Genomic DNA, 26,032 nt, shown 5'->3' on the forward strand with positions numbered 1-26,032 from the left:
TCTATAGCATGGAATAGTACTCAGCAATAAAAAAGAACAAACTATCGATATACACTAACTTGGATGAATCTCCAGAGAATTCTGCTGTGTGATAAATGCTAATCCCCAAAGGTTATATACTCTAACCTGTTTAGATAGTATTTTTATAGAAATGGAGATCAGATTAGGTGTTGCTAGATATTAAGGTGAAGATGATGATAGGAGGGAAGTGAGTGGGGCTACATAGGGGATCCTTTGGTAGAAATGTCCTGTATCTTGCTAAAGCAAGGATAGTCCCTATAGAGAAAAGACTTCTGCTAAACCAGTTTAGGTCATGGTAGTATGAGACCACCAAGGATTGAGAATATATGGCAGTATTTCTCAACCAGAGTGGTACCACCTTCTAGGGGGCCTTTGGAAACATGTAGGGGCATTTAAAAATTTACATTGACTGGGGATGGCACTTGACAGGGGAGGGGAGACAAGAATGCTAAATGTACTGCACTGGGCAGGACAGTTCTACACACACACACACACACACAAAATTGTCCCTCCCATAATGTTAATAAGGCCCCATTAAGAAACCCTGAAGGCAGTTTTATACTTAAGCGCCTGTGACACACCTCAGTAAGCTTTGAGCCCTAATCTCCCTTTTTCATTACTTTCACTGCCTCTGCTCTACCTGGCTCAGTTTCTCAAATTCACCTTCATGATTGAGAGGATAATTCATTTTCAGACGTTAGAAGATCCACAGTTTCCAAGGAGATCAGGAGCCTCTGGTCCATAAAATAAATAAATAAGTGTGCTAGTGATCCAGATGCTGAATACACAACAAAAGAAACATGAAATATAAAAATACTTTATGGCAACATGACGGGATTTTCTATCCAACTAGTTAATTCTCTCCCCTATAAGACCTCAAGATAGAAATTAATATAAACCCAAATAAACAAAACACAATCTGTGAGGGTATATACTACAGTGGATATTTTTCAGCAACTGGGGTAAGTTTTTTAGAGCTACTCAATGCATACAGCCCCCCAACCCACCTCCAGCATGGGGCTTTCCCGGTGGCTCAGTGGTAAAGAATCTGCATGCAATGGAGAAGATGACAGATTGATCCTTGGGTCAGGAAGACCCCCTGGAGGAGGAAATGGCAACCCCACTCCAGTACTCTTGCCTGGAGAATCTCATGGACAGTTGAGCTTGGCTGGCTACAGTCTATAGGCTTGCCAAGTGTTGGATGAGACTGAAGGGACTTAGCATACTTGCACAATGTCCATAGTATAATTGCTTCAAAGGGAATATAAAATACTCTTGGAGCAGGAAAAGCACAGACATACTTGAGCATTCTCTGATGATGGGGCTCATATCTCTCATTAGATTTTCAAGAGGAGTTTGTGATCCAAAAAAATTAAGAATTATTGATTTATAAATTCTTAATCCCAAGTAATCTCATATGGCCACCATCCTAAGCAGTTCAACGAAAGAACACCTATCTTTTGCTCACTTGCAGTCTTTGATTTTAGAAACACTTTATTTTTGGAGCGCTCATCTTAATACAGGGAAATGCAAACACTACATTCTTCACCTTTGCAGGAATTGATAAAAACATTAAATGTGAGGTGGTACAAAGAATACATCTTTATATAATAGCTCCAAAAGAGTAAAACAGCAACATCCCAAACTATGAAAAATGAATGCCTTTATATTTAATTTAAATGTAAACTCATGTGTGCTAAGTCGCTTCAGTCGTGTCTAACTCTTTGTGACCCTGTGGACTGTAGCCAGCCAGGCTCCTCTGTCCATGGGATTCTCCAGGCAAGAGTACTGGAGTGGATTGCCATTTCCTCTTCCAGGGGATCTTCTTGACCCCAGGGATCAAGCCCACATCTCCTACATTGCAGGTGGATTCTTTACTGCTGAGCCCCTGGGGAAGACCCTACATCTCTCTATTCTACATCAAAAACCTTGGGTTATGGGACTTCCCTGGTGGTCTAGTGGTTGAGAATCTGTCTGCCAATGCAGGGGTCACAGATTTGATCCATGGTCTGGGAAGTTCCCACATACCACAGAGGAACTAAGCTCCAAGTGACACAACTACTGAGCCAGTGCTCTAGAGCCCATGAGCCACAATCCCTAAGCCTGAGGAGCTGCAGCTACTGAAGCCCATGTGCCTACAGCCTGTGTTCTGCAACAAGAGAAGCCACTGCAATAAGAAGCCTGCACACTGCAAGGAAGAGTAGCCCAGCCCCACCGCCCCCAGTCACAGCCAAAGTCTGTGCACAGCAATGAAGACCACCAAAACCAAAAATAAATAAGTAAATCTTAAAAAAAAATCCTGGTTCACAAAGACACTAACATTATTACTCATTTGTTTTATCCAATAGTATACCCACAATCCTCAAGGATCACATCCTGGTTGGAGCAAAGGGGCTTACGTAATTCAATGAAGCTATGGGCCATGCTATGCAGGGCCACTCAAGACAGACGGTTCATAGTGGACACTGACAAAATGTGGTCCACTGGAGGAGGGAGTCTCAAACCACTCCAGTATTCTTGCTGTGAGAACCATGAACAATACGAAAAGGCAAAAAGATATAAAGATGCCCAGTATGCTACTGGGAAAGAGCAGAGGGCAATTACTAATAGCTCCAGAAAGAATGAAGAGACTGGGCCAAAGCAGAAACAGTGCTCTGTTGTGCATGTGTCTGGTGGTGAAAGTTCTTCAATGCTGCAAAGAACAATAGAGCATAGGAACCTGGAATGTTAGGTCCATGAATCATCATAAATTGGACATGGTCAGGCAGGAGATGGCAAGAGTGGACATTGACATCTTAGGAATCAGTGAGCTAAAATGTATAGGAATGGGTGAATTTAATTCAGATACCATTATATCTACCACTGTGGGCAAAAATCCCTTAGAAGAAATGGAGTGTCTCTCATAGTCAACAACAGAGTCTGAAATGCAGTACTTGAGTGCAGTCTCAAAACCGACAACATGATGTCGGTTCATTTCCAAGGCAAACAATTCAACATCACAGTAATCCAAGTCTATGCCCCAACCACTGATGCCAAAGAAGCTGAAGTTTACCAGTTCTATGAAGACCTACAAGACCTTCTAGAACTAACACCAAAAAAAGATGTCCTCTTCATCATAGGGAATTGGAATGCAAAAATAGGAAGTCAAGAGATATCTGGAATAATAGGCAAGTTTGGTCTTGGAGTACAAAATGAAGCAGGGCAAAGGTTAACAGAGTTTTGTCAAGAGAACACAGTGGTCATACCAAATACCCCTTCCAACAACACAAGAGATGACTCTACACATGGACATCGCCAGATGGTCAATACTGAAATCCAATTGATTGTATTCTTTGCAGCCAAAGATGGAGAAGCCCTATACAGTCAGCAAAAACTGGAACTGACTATGGTTCAGATCATTAGCTCCTTATTGCAAAATTGAGACTTAAGTTGAAGAAGCTAGGGAAAACTTATTAGGCCATAAGGCCAATCCCTTATGATTATATGGTGTAGGTGACAAATAGATTCAAGGGATTCGATCTGGAAGACAGACTGCCTGAAGAACTATGGACAGAGGCTCATGACACTGTACAGGAGGCAGTGACCAAAACCATCCCAAAGAAAAAGAAATACAAGAAGGCTAAGTGATTGTCTGAGGGGGTTTTACAAATAGCTGAGGAAAGAAGAGAAGGGAAAAGCAAGGGAGAAAGGGAAAGATATACCCAACTGAATGCAGAGTTGCAGAGATAGGAAGGAGAGATAAGAGGACCTTCTTAAATGAACAATGCAAAGTAGAGGAAAACAATAAAATGGGTAAGATCTCTTCAAGAAAATTGGGGAGAAAAAAAGGAAAAAAAAAGAAAATTGGAGATATCAAAGGAACATTTCATGCAAGGATGGGCATGAAAAAGACAGAAATGGTAGGGACCTAACAGAGGCAGAAGAGATTAAGAAGACATGGCAAGACTACATAGAAGAACTATACAAAAAAGGTCTTAATGACCCAGGTAACCACGATGGTGTGATCACTCACCTAGAGCCAGACATCCTGGAGTGTGAAGTCAAGGGGGCCTAAGGAAGGGCAACAAATTCTTGCAAATTCTCTTTTCATTTTTATTCTATTACAAATATTTTCTAATATCTCTTGTTATAGCCAGTGGAGGTGATGGAATTCCAGCTGAGCTATTTTAAATCTGAAAAGATGATGCTATTAAAGTGCTGTACTCAATATGTCAGAAAATTTAGAAACTCAGCAGTGGCCACAGGACTGGGAAAGGTCAGTTTTCATTCCAATCCCAAAGAAGGGCAGGGCCAAACAATGTTCAAACTACCAGACAATTGCACTCATTTAGCATGTTAGTAAGGTTATGCTCAAAATCCTTCAAGCTAGGCTTCAGAAGCACTTGAATTGAGAACTTTTAGATATACAAGCTGAGTTTAGAAAAGGCAGAGGAACCAAAGATCAGATTGTCAGCATTCAGTGGATAATAGAGAAAGTAAAGGAATTCCAGAAAATCTCCTGCTTCATTGACTACATGAAAGTCTTTGTGTGGATCACAACAAACTGTGGGAAATTCTTAAAGGGAAGGAAATACCTGATCACCTTACCTGTGTCCTGAGAAATCTGTATGCAGCTCAAGAAGCAACAGTTAGAACCTTCCATGAAACAACTGGCTGGTTCAAAATTGGTAAAGGAGTACAACAAAGTTGTATACTGTCACCCTGCATATTTAACTTCTATGCATAGTACATCATGCGAAATGTTGGGTTGGATGAATCACAAGCTGGAATCAAGATTGCCAGGAGAAATATCAACAACCTTACATACGGAGATGATACCACTGGCAGAAAGCAAAGAGGAACTAAAGAGTCTCTTAATGAGAGTGAAAGAGGAGAGTGAAAAAGCTGGCTTAAAACTCAGCATCCAAAAAACTAAGATCATGGCATCCAGTCCCATCACTTCATAGCAAGTAGAAGAGGAAAAAATGGAAGCAGTGACAGATTTCATTTTCTTGGGCTCTAAAAATCACTGTGGACGGTAACCACAGTCATGAAATTAAAAGACGCTTGCTCCCTGGAAGGAAAGATATGACAAACCTAGACAGCATATTAAAAAGCAAAGACATCACTTTGCCAACAAAAGTCTCTATAGTCAAAGCTATGGTTTTTCCAGTATTCACGTACAGATGTGAGAATTGGACCATAAAGAAGGCTGAGCAGTGAAGAACTGATACTTTTGAATTGTGGTGCTGGAGAAGGCTCTTCCCCTAGACTGCAAGGAAATCAAACCAGTCCATCCTAAAGGAAATCAATCCTGAATATTCATCAGAAGGTCTGATACTGAAGCTGAAGCTCCAATACTTTGGCCACCTGATGTGAAGAGCTGACTCATTGGAAAAGACCTTGACGCTGGGAAAGATTGAAGGCAAAAGGAGAAGTGGGCAACAGAGGAAGAGATGGTTAGACAGCAATACCGACTCAATGGACATGAATTTGAGCAAACTCCAGGAGATACTGAAGGACAGGGAAGCCCGGCATTCTGCAGTCCGTGGGATCACAAAGAGTCAGACACAACTTAGCGACTGAACACCACCACCACCTAGAATACTTTCAGAATAACAATACCAATTCTACCACCAATAATATGACTACTTAAAATATCTTTGCACTTCTTTTTGTCCTTAAAAGTATATACCACTTGGGATGTCACAGTCAAATTATTGATTTTAAATCACTTGGATTGTTTGGGTGGGGTCATTTTACATTTCTGTAATAAAACCCTTGTGATATGGCTTAATGTGGTGAAGAGAAAAAAAATTTCAGATCTGGATGTATAAAAAAGAGAAGAATACTCTGTGGACTTCTGGATTCTGAACTAAGTGTAGAGCAAATTAGTGCACATGCCTTAGTGACACTATTTGAAATCAGTCCTTGTGTTAATTTCACTTGGCAAGTACTAAGAAATGATGATACCTGATGCCTATGGCTGCAAAAATACAACGTGGCTAAATTCCTTGGTTGCAGTCTCTTAAAAGGTCACAAGATTATGTTACTCCACAAAAGTATCTTTCTGAATCTCTTTTTCTCTCACTTTATCTAAGTTCCTCTCCCCTTCAAAAAATTGTATCCCCATTCTTTCTTTCCCTCATTGACTTTGCTGGCCTCCTCCCTCAGCAACTCAGAAGCTTATGTGTTTGTGTGTATACCTGCAAAGAGGAGCTGCTATATAAATAAGGTAATGAAGATGAAGGCGGTTGGGGAATAGACAGCTGCAAGGATCTGAGCTGGTAGACTGAAACAAACACTCATCCTAAACAACTCAGAGCTCAGATTTCTTCTCTAGACAGCTGGCTTTTTAAGTCCTTCTGAAATACTCTACAAAGATGGGGGAGGGGCTGTGAACTACCTCTGCTATGGACCTTATTTAAAGTCAGCTACCTCCTAGATATGTTCTGTAGAAACTAAATGCAATATTCAATATGGCAGGGATGAGGGTGGTGAGCTAAAGGTATACAGTTGTCCATTCTAATTTTTAAAGGCCTGAGGGCTTTTAAATTATTGACAGTGCTGGAGGGCTGCTTGGAGTAGGCAGGGACTAGAATCATATAAGCTCAAACTGGATATCTGATTTACTGGTCATATTTCTATCCTTGTTGTGCCACTTGGCACCCTATACTCCATATTCTTTCTAATCCTCCTACCCTCTCCACCCTCCCCACTCCCTTGCCAATACTCCAACGCGCTACCCCCATCAACACTCCTGGAATTTTGGACTTAGCTATTTTTAAAACAGTCAACTCAGTAGCCACCTCCCTCCCCCGCTCAGCTGTCCAGTACTCCGGCCAGCCATCTAGTCCCCCTTCCCCCCACACCAGACCTTCTCTGGTTCCCTGACCTCAGTGAGACTGCAGCCGGTCTGGGGACCTAGGGGAGACATGGAGAAAGAGACGGGGGATCCCCTGGCTGGAGCTGACTGATACAGTAGACAGTCATGGCTGGAGAATTGGATATCAGACTAATGTTTGACCTCTGGAAACAGTAAGTCAAAATTAAATTGCAATTCCTTTAAAAAGCTTCTAAATTAAAGTTAGAATCTCATAAAATTATGACATCAACTTGGATGTCTCTGGTGCAAATCTAGGATCTCTTCCATACCAAGGTGCCCCAGTCGCCATTTCTCCTTCTGTCTTAAGTTTTCTGGCCTCTGGTCACTAGAAGTTTAAACCTCCATCTCTCTTCTGGGAGTCTTAGCTCTCTCCTCCTGTTACCTCAAGACTTCTGATGAAGTCTCCTTCTTTAGTAGAAGTTTCCTACAGCTCCTATTCTGTGGTTTTCTCACCAAGGCCAAATTTAGCTTCAGATGATTAGTCACTGATACCCTCTATCTTGTTCCTACTTTTCAGTGCCCTTCACATTGGGCTTCCAAGGGTGGGGATTACTCCTTGTTGTAAATGATTTCTCCCTACATCTCTAGTCCCATCATCCTATTCTCCCTCCTGCATGACTCTCCCTCAGTCATATCCCTAACTCCAGAGAGAGTAGTTTGGCAAGAAGGAGTTAGCCCCTCCCCAAGCCTTGTCCTCATCAAAAGACTGACTTCTAAACTTGCAAAGTTAAGATCGATGGAAAGGTAAGATCAATGGAAAGAGTGGTTCTTCAGTCAGATTTGAAGAAATGTTGACTCATGAAGAAGAAATGTTGACTCATAACAAATATTGATTTGCATGCTTGGTTTGCATCCATTGTTCCATGAGACAGAGGGATAATTTTAGCTCTCTACAGTAGATGAAAGAGACTGGTTCCCTTTTCATTTGAATACTGATTCCAGAGATGGGATGTGTATCCCACCCTTACTCCTCCTTACTGAAAATTCTGACACAAAGGAGGAAAATCAATGAATGACCTCTGGAGGGTGTCCCCTCCTGATTAGGAAGAGCAAATAAGAGGTAGTCTCTGATATATTTTCAGATCCTAATTCTGTTGGGGAGCCCACTGGTATGACTGAGATCTGATCTATCCACATGATTCCTCTTTTTGACATTTCTGCTGTTTGGTAGCTCAGTATGGGGCAATACAGTGGACTCTGCCCCCCGAGTCCACTCAACTTTTCTTCCACCCCCACCTAGGGGTATTGCATAAGGGGCCTGAAAGTGGTCACAAAAGCAGGGCACAGAGGCTTAACAGCTTCATGTTTAGTTCAGGGAGTCTCATTTCCCCTAAACTCCAGTTAGCTCATTCTTTTCTTGATCTTCCCAGATTCTCTTCACATCATTCTGAACAATCTTCAACTCTTCTCTTCCCCATGCCCAGCCACATTTCTTTTTTCAGTCCCTTACAGGACGTCCGGTCAAAATTCACTAGGTAGGAGGGTCATCAGCTGGAAAGAACCGGAACCTGGGGGGACCTGGCTGGATAGGTATGGGGGACCCAGGCCAGTCCCCTAGTCCCTGGTCCCCCCATGGCAGTCCCCCAACTCTAAGCATTCTCACTCTCCTGCTGCTCCTCTGTGGACATGGTAAGGAAGGGTTAGGTAAGGCTTTGGGGGGTCTAGGGGGTAGGCTGCAATGTAGGGGTGGGCATGTGAGCTTGGGTGAATGAGATGAGATGGGTGCTGAGGGGTCCCAGTCACTTGCCCCACTCTCAGATAGGTATATTTTATTCACCATTCAACTTGGGGAAGGGCACTGGGAAAGCCCTTGATCCACAGGCAGAAGAGATCTAGCAGGGCTTACCCATCTTTAGCAAGACTGAATGAGGACAAGACTAGGAAGCTGGGGGCTGGCGGCTGGGGATTAGGAACTGGGGGAGGCTCTCAGCTGGGTTTTAGGATCTGCTGCTATCCCCCCATGAGACCTGGGAGAATTATGGTTGAGGTTGAGCGGGCATCTGGGGACCAGCTCACACTCCTCTCTCCCTTCCTCCCTCAGCTTATTCTCAATGCAAGATCCTCCGCTGCAATGCTGAGTATGTATCTTCCACTCTGAGCCTTAGAGGTGGGGGTTCACCAGGAGCCCTTCGAGGAGGAGGCCGGGGTGGAGGGGTGGGCTCCAGCGGCCTCTGCCGAGCCCTCCGCTCCTACGCGCTCTGCACTCGGCGCACGGCCCGCACCTGCCGCGGGGACCTCGCCTTCCATTCTGCTGTGCACGGCATCGAAGACCTGATGATTCAGCACAACTGCTCCCGCCAGGGCCCCACGGCCCCTCCCCCACCCCGGGGCCCCGTCTTTCCTGGCGCAGGCCCGACCCGCGCCTCTGGCTCCCCAGCCCCAGACCCCTGTGACTATGAAGGCCGGTTTTCCCGACTGCACCGACAGCCCCCAGGCTTCTTGCACTGCGCCTCCTTCGGGGACCCTCACGTGCGCACCTTCCATCACCACTTTCACACGTGCCGTGTCCAAGGAGCTTGGCCCTTGCTGGATAATGACTTCCTCTTTGTCCAGGCCACCAGCTCCCCCGTGGCATCGGGAGCCAACGCCACCACCACACGGAAGGTCAGGGACTCAACTGCTCCTCCATGGTCACCCCAGGGTTCCACTGCCATGCCAACCCTACCAGTTTTCAGCAGCGCGGCTCTATTCCCTTTCCTCCTCAACCACTCCCACATCTTGAAGCACTCCTTCCTACCGAACACTTGCTCCTGTAAATCACTTTCCCTCTGGTGGAGAGGAAAGTTGAGAAGCCCTGGGTTGAGGAGTTACAGAAAGGAAACTTTTCCTTCTATGGGAGGAGCTGAGGTTGAGCCCAAACAGGAAGGAAACGGATGGAGCAGGGATGAAACAGTATCAGAACATAAAGACAGGATCAAGGAGTGAGGCCCGTGATAAGCCTTGCATCTCTGCTGGGATCAGATCCCTGACTATGTACAATAATGAGGCCTGGTTCATGGAAGGGGGGAGGGTTGCACTGAGCCCCAAATAAACTGTTTTCCCTCTTGCCCTTACAGCTCACCATTATATTTAAGAACATGCAGGAATGCATTGATCAGAAGGTCTACCAGGCTGAGGTAGACAACCTTCCCGCAGCCTTTGAAGATGGTTCTATCAATGGAGGTGATCGACCTGGGGGCTCAAGTTTGTCCATTCGAACGGCTAACCCTGGGAGCCATGTGGAGATCCGAGCTGCCTACATTGGCACAACTATAATCATTCGGCAGACAGCTGGGCAGCTCTCCTTCTCCATCAGAGTGGCCGAGGATGTGGCCAGGGCCTTCTCAGCTGAGCAGGACCTGCAGCTCTGCGTTGGGGGATGTCCTCCGAGTCAGCGGCTCTCCCGTTCAGTGCGCAGTCGTCGGGGAACTATAACCATGGATGCTGCCAGACAGCTGTGCAAGGAAGGGCTGCCGGTTGAAGACGCTTACTTTCATTCCTGTGTGTTTGATGTTGTCATCTCCGGTGACCCTAACTTTACTGTGGCAGCTCAGGCAGCTCTGGAGGACGCCCGGGCCTTCCTGCCAAACTTGGAAAAACTACACCTCTTCCCCTCAGATGCTGGGGTTCCTCTTTCCTCAGCAACCCTCCTAGCTCCACTTCTTTCTGGGCTCTTTGTTCTGTGGCTTTGCATTCAGTAACCAGGCCAACGTTCGGTAACCATGATGGGTCTAGAAGTGATTTGCAGATAGAGATTGGCAAGGGAGAACATAAGAATCACTGAAGGGAAACAATAAGGGTAAGAAACACATGAAACAATAACATTTTTCCAGAGTGAGAGAAGACGAGAGAAGGCGGCAGTCTAGGGTTGAAATGATCACAGAATAAGGATTCTGGGCAAGGTTTCTGCATTCCAGACCTCAGTAGGGGCTCTTCACTAATTTTCCCAGTCTCATTTATAGTAAGCAAATTGTTCCAGTCCATCTCCTCCTGAGACCACCCCTACAAACGTAGAGGTTATGGGGTCCTGAGGATCAGTAGAAAACTTAAGGGTTGAGACTTTTAATAGAGAAGAACTGAAAGAGTTCTTTCTTTCAGACATGAAAGACATGATCATTACCCATCAGAAACTCAAAATTGAATGATATTTTCTCTTGGAAGGTAGAAAGAGGAGGAAATGATGAGGAAAAGAATCTATTTGATAAGTATAATGTGGGTAAGATGTGTTCTGCTTTCTTGGTTCATAAATGAAGTGGGAGTTGTTTGGATTTTTGGTGAAAGGAATCTCTGTCTTTGGAGAATGACACGGGTAGGAAAGAAGCTATCATCCCCACCCCTAACTAATCTGATATTAAAGCTATGGAGTCTTCACATTGTTGTCTATGTTGAATCTCTTTACAGACACTTAAGATGGCATAAAGTCAATGTGTTCACTGCACCGAAAGAGGGCTCAAAAGCATGAGATATTGTTCTGCCTTCAGGAAGTTTACAGGCTATTAGCGAGACAAACTGACTTACATGGAGTGATGAGTGTGTAATTATTCACTAAATTCCATGATACTATGAATTCAAATGGGAAGATGATTGAGAAGAACTCAAATAATAAATAATAAGAGGTAATAGAGGAGATAGGATCTGAAGTGATCTCTGAAGACTGGGTAAGATTGGTTTTGAATTAAGGATCTTCCAGGCAGAGGAAACCATCTAGACATTCACAGATTCATGATTCAGTGAAGAAATCAGCAAAATTCAAATGAAATAGATAAGAAGTAAGGGATAAATGGATAGAAGCGAGATTATGAAGTGCCTTGAAAGTGGGGCCAAGGAGTTTAAAATTCAATTAACAGCTAACACTTACTGAGAGCTTAAAACCTGCCAGGTCATTTTCTAAACAATTTAAAATTATTAATTCATCTAATACTCACAACTCTCTAAGGAAGGTAATTTTCTTATCTCTATTGTTATATAAGGAAAATGAGGTACAGGAAGACTAAGCAACTTTTCCACAGTAACGCAGCTTACAAATGGTAGAGTTAGAAACCGAATCCAGGAAATCTGGCTTCGGAGACTTAACTTAATCTTGACACTATACTGTCCTGTCAAGAAAACAGCTATTGAAGATTTTAGTTGTGGACTAGGCAGGGAAAGGGAGCTGCAGGCAGTGGCTGCCATCACAAAAACTATTTTCTTCTTCTGTCATATGAAACCCAAAAGGGAGAGCTGGAAAGTAGGGGGAAGCCCCAGATAGAAAGAATCTAGTTTGTAGAAGAAAAGCAAATAGAAGCTGTTCTAGTCCAGGATGTTCTAAGGTAACAGCGCTTTACTGCTCCCTCTTCTCTCAGTCTCACCCATCTAACCTAACTCCCCAGGACACACATACACACCAGCCAGTGCCTACCAGACAGAGCGTCCTTTTGGTCTGCTATTTCAAATTTCTTTTGCAATTCTTTACCTTCTATTCCTGACTCTCTATCTTCTCTAAGGACTGCAGCCACTCTGCCATTCCCCCAAAGCACAGTCTCTTTACTTTTAAAGATGACCTGCTTCCCTGATGGCTGAGATGGTAAAGAATCTGCCTGTAAGGTATGGGTTCAATCCCTGGGTCAGGAAGATCCCCTGGAGGAGGAAATGGCAACCCACTCCAGTATTCTTGCCTGGAGAATCCCATGGACAGAGGAGCCTGGCGGGCTACAGTCCATGGGGTCGCATAGAGTCGAATGCGACTGAGACACTTAGCTAATCCAGAAAACAATCTGTTCTAATGGAAGAAAATTAGAGGAAACATATCCATTGCTGTCCTCACTTACAAATAACTTAGGCATTTTAACTCAAAACATCTTTTTGAGAAACTGCTCCTTATATTGGTTAACTCAAAAGAGTACATAACTTCATCCCTCAAGTGTGGGAATTTCAAGTGAGTTAAGAAGAATTTCATAGCCAATCGGGGAGTGAGATTCTTTTATGGCACCTGTCATTTGCTTCATTTGCCCAAACTCAGGGTTAACCCTATTATCAATGGAGTATTTAAAAATGAGTAGTTCAAAATAAGCACATGAAAAGATGCTCAACATCATTACTCATCATGGAAATGCAAATCAAATTTGAAAAACAAGGAGAAAACACTACATAACCACTGGAATGGTTCAAATTAAAAAGACTGACCATATCAAATGTTGGCAAATTGTGAAGCTCTGACATGCTATTGGTGGGAGTATAAATTAGTACTACTTTGTAAAATTTTTGGCAGTTTCTTCACAAGTTAAGCATATACTTACCATACACTCTAAACAGTCCACCTCTAAGTATTTCTCCAAGAGAAAGGATAAAGACTTGCATACAATACCACTCTGCAATAAAGTGAAATAAACTACTGATACAAACAATAATATGATGAATCTCATAAATAAGAATGTAAATGAATGTAACATTTATGTATTCTCATAAAATAAGAATGTAAATGAAAGAAGCCAAACAACAACAAAAAAAAGAGTACATACTGTATGTTCCCATTTGTATAAAATTATTAAAAGTGTAAACTAATATATACTGACAAAAAAAAGATCAGTGGTTGCCTGTGGATGGTCTGGGGAGGGAGAGAGGGATGGTTTACAAAGACACATGAGGAAATTGGAGTAGAACGTTCATTATCCTGATTGTGGCAATGATTTAAAAAATTATGAAACCATACACTTCAAATATGTGCAGTTTATCAAACATTAGTACATCTAATAAATGTGTAAGTAAAATAAATAGGTAGCTGACCTTTCCCTCTTTCTTTGGTGGGTCAGTCAAAAGGCTTAGAAATACCATTGTATGAAAAGGAAGATTAAAGCAGAATTTCCTTCTTCTAGGAAAACAGGAAAGAAGAAGTTGACAAGGCAAAGAGAGCATTTAGGGATTTCCCTGCTGGTCCAGTGATAACGACTTGGCCTTCCAGTGCAGGGGGTGTGGGTTTGATCCCTGATCTGGGAACAAAGATCCCACATCCCTCGAGGCCAAAACAATAAAACATAAAACAGAAGCAATGTTGTAACAACAAAACATAAAACAGAAGCAATATTGTAACAAAATCCAATAGAGACTTTAAAAATGGTTCACATAAAAAAAAAGAAGGAAAGATAATATTTAAATATTTTATACTCTCTCTCTTCTCTCACAAGGACCATATTCTCAAGATTCTCCTCCAGATTCTTCCTCCAGATTCTCAAGGTCAGAGATCATGGAAAGGACATTTTCTGGTTTAAAAACAACCTGGTGCTTCATTTTTGTCTTTCCACTCCGCTAACAGTCAGCAGATGGCGCTGATGACTAAAAAGAATTACCCAGTGCGGCTAGAGCAAGTCTTCAGGAGAAAGAAAACAAATTTCTTAGATTGTCTAATATGCTGACTATCTGAGAGAAAATATTAATAAGTATTTGACAGAACTGGCATTTCAGAAATAAACTTACTGGAGGCAGGTTCAAGAGGCAGTGGACATATGTATATACTTATGGCTGATTGATGTTATTGTACAGCAGAAACCAACACAACACTATAAAGCAATTATCCTCTAATTAAAAATAAATTTAAAAAAGAAATAAACTAAAGGTAGGTGCATAATAAACTAAATAAATTACTTAAATAATTATGGCTTCATAACAAACAAAGGGTTGTTCAAGACATGAAACAATCAAAATATACTACTTGACTCCACAATTGATGTTATTTATAGTGATGATGTAGAATTAATATAGTCATAATTGAATTGTGGTGCTGGAGAAGACTCTTGGGAGTCCCTTGGACTGCAAGGAGACCAAGCCAGTCAATCCTAAAGGAAATCCACCCCGAATATTTATTGCAAGGACTGATGGTGAAGCTCTAATACTTCAGCCACCTGATGCAAACAGCCAACTCTCTGGAAAAGATCTTGATGCTGGGAAAGGTTGGAGGCAAAAGGAGAAGAGGGCGGCAGAGGATGAGATAGTTAGATAACATCACCAACTCAATGGACATGAATTTAAGCAAACTCTGGGAGACAGTGAAGGATAGGGAAGCCTGGCGTGCTGCAGTCTGTGGGGTCACAAAGAATTGGACACTTAGTGGCTAAACAACAATAATAGTGATAATAATGTAAATATTGACTACTGATTTGGTCAAAATTGTGATATAACTCTATCAGGAGGATGAGGTAGGAGGAATGGGAAGGTAGGGATAGGGAGTATAAGACACATAAAATTTCAAATACTGTAGCAAAAAGAGAGTATGATATGTCTAATATTGGGCTGCCCTGGTGATTCAGATGGTAAAGAATCAGCATGCAATGCAGGAGATCCGGGTTCTCTCCCTGGGTGGGTAAGATACCCTGGAGAAGGGAATGGTTATGCACTCCAGTATTCTTGACTGGAGAATCCTATGGACAAAGGAGCCTGGGAGCTACAGTCCAAGGGTTGCAAAGAGTTGGACATGATGGAGCGACTGACCCTATGGACTGCAGCACACCAGGCTTCCCTGTCCTTCACTATCTCCCAGAGTTTGCTCAAATTCATGTCAAATACTTATAAATTAAGAAATAAAAGAAGAAATATATAATTTAGAAATATGAGAGGCTTCCCTGGTGGTCCAGTGGTTAAGAATCTGCCTTGCAATGCAGGGGACACTGGTTCGACCTCTGGTCTGGGAGGATCCCACATGCCAAGGAACAGCTAAGCCTGTGCACCACGACTACTGAAGCCCGTGAACCTAAAGCCTGTGCTCAATAGAGAAGCCACTGCAACAAGAAGTCCGCGCACCACATCTAGAGAAAGCCCTGCAGCAACGAAGATCCAGCACAGCCAAAATCAAAAATCAATTATTAATTCATTCATGAAAAAGAAATATGAAGTAAATACCAGATTAAAAAGTTAAAATAATTGAAAGAGAAATAATTAGAACTGAGAACTTCTTTTTTTTATGTAAGAATTAAAATTATGGAATTTTTGAATAAGTTATATTACATTATTTTGATTTTAAAAAAGAGACTGTGGCCGCCGGCGGGTGGCTGGGCCGCAGGCTCAGACCCCGGCTCGGCCACGGTGCTGCCGGCCGTGCATGCCGCGGTGAGGCCGCTGGGCGCCGGCCTGGACGTGGAGGCCCAGCTTCGAAGGCTGCAGCTGAGTGCGGACCCCGAGCGACCAGGGCGCTTCCGGCTGGAGATGCTGGGTGCGGGCCCCGGGGCGGTAGATTGGAGTGGCCCTTGGAGTCAGTGTCATACACAGTCCGAGGCCCCTGCCAGCATGAACTGCAGCCTCCACTGTGAGGGCCTGGAACTCTCAGCCTGCACTTCGCCAACCCTCAGGAAGCTCAGCGGTGGGCAGCCCTAGTCCAAGATGCTACCATGGCAGGACAGAATGGCAGTGACAGCTTGCCCCCAGTCCTAGGCCCAGAAATGCGCCCCACCCAGTCCCCTTGAAGTATCCACACCCAAGGTCCCCCAACCCAAGGCGGATCATCCTTGGAGCCCTGGAGACTTGCTGGAGAAAGAAGAGCTGGCAGGGTGCCTGACCGGGGCTGTAGAGGGTGGGGATGAGAAGGGAGCAGCTCAAGCAGCAGCCATCCTGGCACAGCATCGTGTGGCCCTCAGGGCCCAGCCCCAGGAGGCCTGCTTTCCTCCTGGCCCCATCGGGCTCCAGGTCACAGGTAAAGACGCTGCGTCCTCTGCCCATGTCTCACTGCAGGTTCACTCCCACTGACCATCAGGGCCCTCAGGAGCAGGTGTTCTCAGAGCTCGACTTCCCACCGGTCATGCGGCACTGGGTCGTCGGGAGGTGCCTGTGTGTCCCTGAACACAGCCTTGCTTCCTATGGGATCCGGCGGAACAGAGACCCTGCTTTCCTCTACCTGCTCTCAGCTCCCCTAGAAGCCCCAGGACACAGTCCTCAACGCCCCCAGAAGGTGGATGGGAAACTAGGCGGCCTGTTCTCGCAGTCATTGGGGCTGCCCCCAACCCCTCAACCAGCCAACTCTAGCCTGCCCAGCCCCCTTCAGCCCGGCTGGCCCTGCCCTTCGTGCACCTTCAACGACCCAGGCCGCCCCGGCTGTGAGATGTGCAGCACCCAGAGGCCCTGTGCTTGGGACCCCCTTCCCACAGCCTCCACCCAGCAGCTCCCAAAGGTCACGCGGAGATAAGATGGCCCTTCCCTTCCAGGCCCAAGGTCCCTGGACCCCCTCCTGAACCTCTCAGGGAACCTCTGCTGATTGCTCGCTGGGATCATTAAAGACACTTCTGAGCTGGAAAAATAAATAAATAAATAAATAAAAGAGACTGCATTTCTACCTTGGACAGTCCTGAGTGTTTTCCCTTAACTTCTTTTTTTTTTTTTTTTTTCCCTTAACTTCTTATACTTGTAGACACCTCCATCATTTTTCAAACCCACCCAACTCCCTTCCTACCCACTTCACCCCACCTTGTATACTTCATTGCAAGTTCCTTTCCACATTTCTTCTCGAGGAAGTAGAGATAATTTCCATGGTCCAGTAATTGCAGGTTCTCAAAATCAGTGCCAAGAATCTGCAGCAGCACTAAGGAAAGGAAGGAAGGCAGAACATTAGACAATAATAGGCCTTCCTCAGTTTTCCTGCCCACTCCCAAACCAAATTATTCATCATCCTCCTAATAGTTATTAGGAAGAAATAAGTCACATGTGTTTCCTAAGATATAATATGTGTGTGATTGGAGGGTCAGCTTTGAGAAAGTGAAAGCGAAATCAAGAAATATAATTGGATTCTGCCTCTATTGCAGGGTTACTGTGGAATCATTCTTTGCTACTGGTTTAAAGAACCGATATTTTGAATATCAAGGGTTTTGTGGACTTCCCTGGTGGTATAGCAGATAAGAATACACCTGCCAATGCAGGGGACAGAGGTTCCATCCCTGGTCCAGGAAGATTCCACATGCCTTGGAGCAACTAAGCCTGTGGGTCTGTACTGTAGAGCCCACAGGCCACAACTGAAGCCCTCATGCCTAGAGGCCGTGCTCTAAAACAAGAGAAGCCAAGGTAATGAGAAGCCTGTGCACTGCAATGAAGAGTGGTCCCGGCTTTCCACAACTAGAGAAAGCCCTTGCACAGCAACAAAGGCCCAATAAAAACTGTAGTCAGTCTTTGATACAGCATTCTTCTACTTCTACCTATGAGGAACTAGTTAAGCTGGATTTTTTAAAAAATTAATCAGTCTTTCATCCTGCCTTCCAACCCCACCTTACTCCAGCAAAGAATCAAAAAGTCCTTTGCTGAAAAGTGTAGCGCCTGAAACAGAAAATGTTCTGCCATGGTTTAATTTTCTCTTTATGGAGGTCACTGCACTGCATCTGCCACGACCAAGCCTACAGGGAGAATACCATCAGTGCTGGAGAAGAAACCAAAACCAGAAGAATGGGCAATGGGATGTGCTAAATATGTGGCACATTAACTGATTAGGCTAAAATAATCCTATGGATTGACTTTGACCCTTATTTAGAATTTTTGGAACACCTAAACTATGCCAGGCCATAAGAAAACATGGTTCCTATCTTTGGGGAACTCAGTTTAGTAGGGAGGAACAAATAAACAGACATATGATTAACATTTATAATATAGATAAATATGTCCAATATGCTATTGAGAATACAAAGAAAGTGACAAATCTGCTTGTAAAAATCAGAGAAATCTTTACAAAGGAGATGACTTTTTTTTTTAAGGATCAGAGATGTGCTAGTGGCAAGATTTTCAAACCATAAATTAGACGAATTTAGTCCTAGTTCTGTGAATTAAGCAAGCCTCTTGAGCTCTCTATATTGCAATATTCCTTTCTGCAAAAATATCTCCTTCTTCTTGAGATCAAAAAATCATCTTCCTCACTCAGGGGAACCATCTGGTCAAGTTTCTGGTCTCATAAATGCTTCTGTGTGGCCTAAGGATCTTTATTTTGCTGTTGTTGTTCAGTCTCTCAGTGGTGTCCAACTCTTTGAGACCCCATGGACTACAGCATGCCAGGCTTCCCTGTCTTTCACCACCTCCCAAAGTTTGCTCAAACTCATGTCATTGAGTCGGTGATGCCATCCAACCATCTTGTCCTCTGTCGTCCCCTTCTCCTCCTACCTTCAATTTTTCCCAGCATCAGGGTCTTTTCTAGTAAGTCAGCTCTTTGCATCAGGTGGTCAAAGTATTGGAGCTTCAGCATGAGTCCTTCCAATGAATATTCAGGATTGATTTCCTTTAGGATTGACTGGTTTGATCTCCTTGCAGTCCAAGGGACTCCCAAGAGTCTTCTCCAGCACCACAGTTCAAAAGTATCATTTCAATTCTATACTACCTAGGTTTGTCATAGCTTTTCTTCCAAGGAGCAAGCCTCTTAATTTCATGGCTGCAGTCACCATCTGCAGTGATTCTGGAGCCCAAAAAAGTAAAGTCTGTCACTGTTTCCACTGTTTCCCCATCTATTTGCCATGAAGTGATGGAACCAGATACCATGATCCTAGTTTTCTGAATGTTGAATTTTAAGACAGCTTTTTCACTCACCTCTTTCGCCTTCATCAAGGGGCTCTTTAGTTCCTCTTCACTTTCTGCCATAGGGTGGTATCATTTGCATATCTGAGGTTGTTGATGTTTCTCCCAGCAATATTGATTCTGGCTTGTGCTTCATCCAGCCCAGAATTTCTCATGATGTACTCTGCCTATAAGATTAAATAACCAGGGTGACAATATACAGCCTTGCGTACTCCTTTCCCAATTTGGAACCAGTCTGTTGTTCCATGTCTGGTTCTAACTGTTGCTTCTTTACCTGCATACAGTTTTCTCAGGAGGCAGGTAAGCTGATCTAATACTCCTATCTCTTTCAGAATTCTACAGTTTGTTGTGATCCACACACAGTAAAGACTTTAGCATAGTCAGTGAAGCAAAGGATCTTGGTAGTACTTTAATTTATCCACTGGGTGGCAGGGCTGAGCCAACTGAATCACAGAATTGTGTAAGAAAGAACTTCTCAGAAAAGGGGAAGTTGGGTTAAGCACAAAATGTCCCAGCTCCCTCATATTTATAAACTCAGTACAGTCCAACTGTCCCTCATAGGAAAACAAACCATCACCTCTCACCGCCTCACCACCCTTGCTCTATACGTAACTGGGCCATAGGCTTTGAGGAAGAGGGACTGGTTATGTTCAAGTGTAGCAGAAGGAACTGAGATTAGGTTTCTTATTGTTGATAAGAAACAATACTAGGTTCTGAATTAGTGGCATATTCTATTGCACAGACATATCCCAATCTATCAATTCAATTTATATTTAATAACATATTTTCTCTATGAAATGTACTCTTCTAGATGCTATGAAGAATAAAAATATTTAAAAGGACACAGATCCTGCTCTCTAGGAATTCATTCCATAGGAGAGAAAAGAAACTTTACATGTAAGTTCCATATGAGAAATATAAAAAAAATGTGGAATGGAGTATTCAAAGAGAATGGAATTCTATTTGGCTATAAAGTGAGAGATAAGGGGATTTGGGAATCAGGAGAGGTTTCATAGAGGAAAAGTTATTTGGCTGTCTACTGAAGAGTGGGTAGGATTTTAAAAAGTAGAGATGGGGAGGAAAGTCAGGCATTCCAGGTAGAGAGAAAAGTATAAGCAAATGCAGAGAAAGATATATTAGGGGAACACGGTGTACTCAGGTTTGGCTGAGGAGTAGGGTACATTTCTGAGGAAATAGTGGGAAATGAGACTGGAAAGTTTAGTTGAGGTCACTTTGTGAAGGCTTCAAGTAGACTGAAGTATTTTAATCTGATTCAGTAAGCAGAGGGTTTGGGAGCATCAAAGAACAGATAGGAACTCAACTGTGTAAGATTAATGTAGTTGAGGTTTATGATTACAGCAGAAAGATCAGTTTAAAACTATCAAAAATAATTTATGCAAAAGTATTAATAACAATGATATGAATCAGAGTGATGGCAGGAGAGTAAGAAATAACAGCTTCTAGGAAAACACTGGAATGATGGCCTCTTCAGAATTTGGCAATTGACTGAATGTGAGGAATGTCAGAAAGGAAGGAACTGAAAACAGTTTCTAGATTTTATGCCTTGATATCTAGGGGAACATATAATGGTCCCATTAAAAGAAACAAGGGTAAAAAGTGAGTTTGAGCACAGGGAGGAGATTATGAATTCCATACTAGACAAGTTGAGTTTGCGATGCCAACTAGAACTTTCAAGACAGGCTAGAGGTTTCCATGAGTGATGTACAGATGGAAAAACTGAACAGCAAAGCCTGAAGACAGAAAAGGAGAGAGTCAAGCAGAAAAACTCTCAGCAGGGCAGAGAAAAAAGGAATTTCTGACAAGGGAGAAAAGGATAAAGTCCAAAAGAACATTTAAATTTTACAAAGATGGCAGTTTTCAAATTACATAGAAGTCAAGGGGAATATGACCTAAAAAATCACTCTGGTTTCCTCTGGAAACTTAAAGAAAATCATTTCAGTGACAGCAGAAGCCAGGCTACAAAGGGACAAGTTTAGCCAACAGAGAAAGCTGGTAAAAGTTATTCTCTTAAGAAATTTGACAGTAAATGAAAGAAAACATATGGGTGATAGCACGAAAAGGGGAAAAAGTCTTTTATATCATAAGGCTACCTTAAGAAATATCTTAAAGGAGTCTGCAGTGGTTTTGAACAAATTAATTCACCTCCTCTCTCCATCTTTCCCTGAAGTTGGACAACTCTCAGATCTTCATTCCTTCCTCAACATAGTAGAAAAATAGAGACACCAATAAACATAAAATATGGACTTCAAGATGAGATGATTTCCTTTTTTTTAATGGCTGTTCTGGGTCTTCTAAACTGCTGGGGCTTATCTTTAGATGAGGCAAGCTGGGGTTACTTGCTAGTTGCAGTGCTCAGACTTCTCACTTGAGTGGCTTCTTTTGTTGCAGAACACAGGCTTCCGTAGTTGCAGCTCCTGGGCTTTAGCGCCCAGGCTCAATAGTGGCCCACAGGCTTAGCTGCTGCAAAGCATGTGGGATCTTCTCAGATCAAGGGTCGAACCCGTGTCTACAGCATTGGCAGGCTGATTCTTTACCACTGAACCACCAGGGAAGCCCCAAGATCAGTGTTGTTTAAATTGAGGTATGTTTGACATACAACATTATATTAGTTTCAAGTGTACAATCTAATGATTGACATTTAGATATGTTGCAAAATGATCACCACAATAAGCCTAGTTAACATCTGTCACCATATATAATTACAGGATTTTTTTCTCATGATGAGAACTTTTAAGATCTACCCTCTTAGCAACTTTCACATAGGCAATATAGTATTATTAACTATAGTCACCAAATCTCTATGACATTTAATTTTTAACTGTTAAGTTTATACTTTTTGACTCCCTTCACCCACTTCACCTACTCCCTACCCCAGGCAACCAGCAATTTGTTCAGATGAAGTGTCTTTTTTTTTTTCTTTTAATAATTAAAGCTAAACTGAGAAACAAGAACCTTCAGAAAACAAACTAGAGACAAGACTCTAGATTAAGTATTAAGAATCCTCAGTTTAAACTGAGTGGAGAGTGGCTCCACCAGTTACTAGCTATACGTCCTAGAGCAAGTCTACTTAACTAAAATAAGAAGTACCTCTCTTTAAAAAAAATATGACTGCTAGAGTCCCCTTCAACTTTAATATTTTATGAGTCTTATCCTAAACCCTTTACAGTGAAGATCAAACAAGAAACCATATGTTAAAGCACTGAGAAGCAGGACAACACATTAGAAAGAGTACCTAGTTTATTTATTTATTTTGGCCACACCACACTCAAGGCATCTTAGTCCCTGACCAGAGTCTAAACCCACACCCCATGCAGTAGAAGCAGGGAGACATAATGGCTGGGCTGCCAGGGAAGTCCCCAAGAGTATCTACTTTAGATCAGACAGACCTGGGTTCAAGATTTTGCTCTACTTACAGAATCAGTGACTGCAGGCAAATTACTTAACCCTCTGAGCCTGACTTAACTCTGAGTCACAGAGTTATTGTGAGAATTAAATGAAATAATCTAACCTTAAATCCTTCTAGAACAAGGTGACAGATGAACCTATAAATAAAATAGCACTGAGATAATTATGTCAAGGACCTGGTCCATTACAGGTGCTTAGTGACTTGGAGGAATAGCCAAAGTTGATCAGCCTCAAATGCCACACTCTCTTTTAAACCTTTATTTGTCTCTAAATGAATATTCTCTAGAGGAAAATGGGAAAGGTAAGAGTAAAAGGGAAATTTTCAGAGTGAAATGAAAGCAGTGATTAAAAGGGAATAAAAAGGGGGCTATTAGGAACCTTGAGTCTTTAGAGTCCTAAATGTTTATCAGAACATAAAGAAAAGAGAAATGCAATCAGCTCCTTGTATCTGATCGGAACTGAGCGTAGAGGGCACTTCTCTCACTAGAAGCTTTGGCTTTGCTCAACCACCTCCTGTAAAGCAAACAACAATCATCGCTTGGTTTCCTATTGATACTGGGATTGAAGAGGGTGGGGAAGGAACAGGTAAAGATGATCTAATCTGCAAAACTCTTGGATTTAGCCCTCCTTTGCTGTTCCTTACTGGACCTGCTGTTTTCCTCCCTTGCATGCCACAAATGTTTGTACTCTGTTTTCAGGACAGAAGTTTGTAAGATTTTTTCTTCTTTGGCACAGGAACTGAGAAAAAGAATCAGAAGGCACGTTTTTATCAGAATACCAGGTTATAAGGTGAAAGGTTGTAAACAACTCTGTCCAGGACAACTCCATTTCAGAACATGTCTTGGCTACAGGCCTGGTAGGCAGCAGCTGCCAAAGTGAAATCGTTTTCTGGCATTTAAGGGAACCCAGGCACAAAAGAGCGCAAACAAGTGGTCTGCACTAAGTTTTGCAAACCGGGAAAGAAAGAAGAAACTGGAGCCCAAGAGAGGGACTTAAAGCAAAAGAAAATGGTATTAAGATTAAAAAAAAAAAAAGCAAGTCAGTACTCCATAGCTGTGCCCAAGTAAATATTGGCATTCCCCTTTCTCTAAGATGTTCCAAATATATACCACCCTGGTCTGTCACACTCACCTCTCCTCCCTGCCCCTCAACATTTATGCAGTTACACATCACACACTATTTAATAATATTGTCATTATGTATGTACTTATTTGTCAACATTTTGGTATTTCAGATTTACGTACACTTCTGCATCTATCAACCTAAAAATTCTCTCAGAAGCTACAACTAAACATTTTAAAATTACTTTAGTGAGAGTCTCGCCTTCCCTGCTCTACCTACTTCAACCAATATTGTTAACCAACTAAAAACAACTCAGGCCTTATTGGTTAACTTTCTTAAACAGGGTGCCGCCTCAAACCCACACACCCTAAGGATCAACATGTTCCCCTTTTTGTTCTGGGGGTTGGTCCTGTGGGTGTGTGTTTTCCAGTAGTCTTGATGCCTGATTATTGAGCTTGCTTAATAGTGCAGTTAGGTTGTAACTTGTTAGCCTTAGGGTGTCAACCCAGTTAGGGTGTGCAAGCAATAAGAAGGATCCTTCACAGCAACGAATAGCCATCTTCTTGCTAAGAGGGTAGGATCTCTATATATTCTAATGCTTCTTGTTTACTTCCCCATCTCAATCTTGGGAACACTGTCTTCCTCTTTCTAGCACAAGAAATGAGGTAATAATCTCCTGATTCTCCAACCCATGGGAGGGAGGAACTCAGGAATCAAAGAAAAGGGAGAATTCCTGTATCTGTGCATACAAGTCTTTCTTATTGCATCTATGAAAAATTTCTCAGGAGTCAGCTCCTAAGGCACCTCACGGCCAGCTAGGGAAAAACCCATCTGACAGAGAGCCAAATAACACAGGATGAAGAGTCAGGGTTTCTTTTAGCTTGAACATACAGTGTGCTAAAGATCCTTGTCTTTTCTTCCCTTTCTTACCTACTTCTAAACAGTCTAGAGGGAAAAACTTTTCAAAGACTGCAGAATGGTTCCTTCTAACAGAAATACAGCCCTCTTTCCCCAACACTTTCTCTGTGACAAATGATAACTTTCCTGCTTTTAACTAACTTGAAGGCTGTGAGGAGTGTGAGCAGCAGATTTAGAGGTGTACCTTTGATTTAGTAAGTTGGAAAGGGGAGGAAGACGAGAGAGTTAAAATAACTCAGGGAAAAGACGACTAGAGTGAAGCATCTTTTTTTTTTTTTAATTACTTTCCTGGAGAAGCAGGGAGTGAGTGAGATACTCAGAGTCCAAAGAACACACTTTAACGAAGAGGTAATGAGGTAACTGGGAGAACATAAATAAAGTGTTCCCTAGCTCTGCAGATCAGGGACTGAAGAGATGACGGGATAAGCGGCAGGATGTGGACACGCCCGTACTGTACCGGTCCAGAGAACAGAGAGAACCGAGTGGAGGACGCAGGGGCAGACGCACACGGACCAGAGCCCCCAGCCTCCAGCCAAGGGGCTAGAAAGGGGGTGGTGGGTGGCCAGTCAGCCCCACACATTCGCTTTGCTGTGACCACTGGAGAGGTTAAAAATTTGTGACAAGTTCTCTTTTCCTTCCCACACAGCCGGGATTTTTTATGAGGGGAACGGGAAGGAGCAGGGGGTTGTTTGTTGCTTTTTAAGAGCGATGGGGGGGGACAAGAGAAGGACAAAGGGGATCTTCCTGAACAGTAACGACTGAACTCCCTGTCCTCCGCCCCATCCTAAAGTATTCTAGGAGCTCTGGGATTGTTTTTCACACGACTTGCGAATTGTGAGCCAGGAATAAACAGTCGCCTCTAAATTAATTACATTGGCTGAGGTTAGGCACGAAATTCCATCATAAGCACATTTTCTTTTTACCTCAAAATATAGCTCCCACTCCAAAAGCATCCGCACCCGCCCTTCGAAGACCACTCGCCTCGGCTAAATTTTGGAGTCAGCGAAGCATTCCTTCCTTGGGCACAGGGGAAGCCGCCCTATAGCCCCTCCGCCCCCTCCTCCCAGCCCCGCAGCGATGCACAACAACCATTTTCCCCGCCAGGAGCACACTGTGTCCACGCGCTGCTGCGACCTCGCTGATTGGTGGGGCTCCTGGTAAACAAGGAGCGGGCAGCCAATGGGAGAGCTGTGCACGAGGGCAGCACGAGCCTCCAGGCCAGCGCTCGCGTGGACCTGCCTGCCGGGCTACTATATAAAG

At 43.2% G+C, this 26,032-nt stretch overlaps 1 protein-coding gene, 1 long non-coding RNA gene and 1 pseudogene across 6 annotated transcripts; 2 read left to right on the forward strand and 1 right to left on the reverse strand.

Moving 5' to 3' along the window:
* LOC136146412 (uncharacterized) lies at positions 1-25,913 on the reverse strand. Its single transcript, XR_010658988.1, has 4 exons — positions 25,696-25,913; positions 19,379-19,533; positions 17,288-17,402; positions 1-799 (listed from the first exon to the last, which is right to left on the reverse strand). It is a non-coding gene; the product is annotated as an uncharacterized lncRNA (long non-coding RNA).
* Positions 6,859-11,236, forward strand: HJV (hemojuvelin BMP co-receptor). 5 transcript variants are annotated; one of them, XM_065905257.1, is made up of 4 exons: positions 6,859-7,038; positions 8,311-8,515; positions 8,928-9,490; positions 9,943-11,236. In XM_065905257.1, exons 2-4 carry the CDS (start codon positions 8,419-8,421, stop codon positions 10,564-10,566), a joined length of 1,284 nt encoding a protein of 427 aa, XP_065761329.1. In that variant the 5' UTR covers positions 6,859-7,038; positions 8,311-8,418; the 3' UTR covers positions 10,567-11,236. The 5 variants fall into 5 exon arrangements, with proteins under 5 accessions (XP_065761329.1, XP_065761321.1, XP_065761338.1 ...); XM_065905249.1 differs by having other exon boundaries at positions 8,329-8,515; XM_065905266.1 differs by lacking the exon at positions 8,311-8,515 and having other exon boundaries at positions 6,860-7,038.
* On the forward strand, positions 15,213-17,102 carry LOC136146392 (sharpin-like; annotated as a pseudogene).
* Positions 25,914-26,032: the final 119 nt, after the last annotated feature.

Source organism: Muntiacus reevesi, chromosome 1, assembly GCF_963930625.1.
Source record: "Muntiacus reevesi chromosome 1, mMunRee1.1, whole genome shotgun sequence".
Lineage (NCBI taxonomy): Eukaryota > Metazoa > Chordata > Mammalia > Artiodactyla > Cervidae > Muntiacus > Muntiacus reevesi.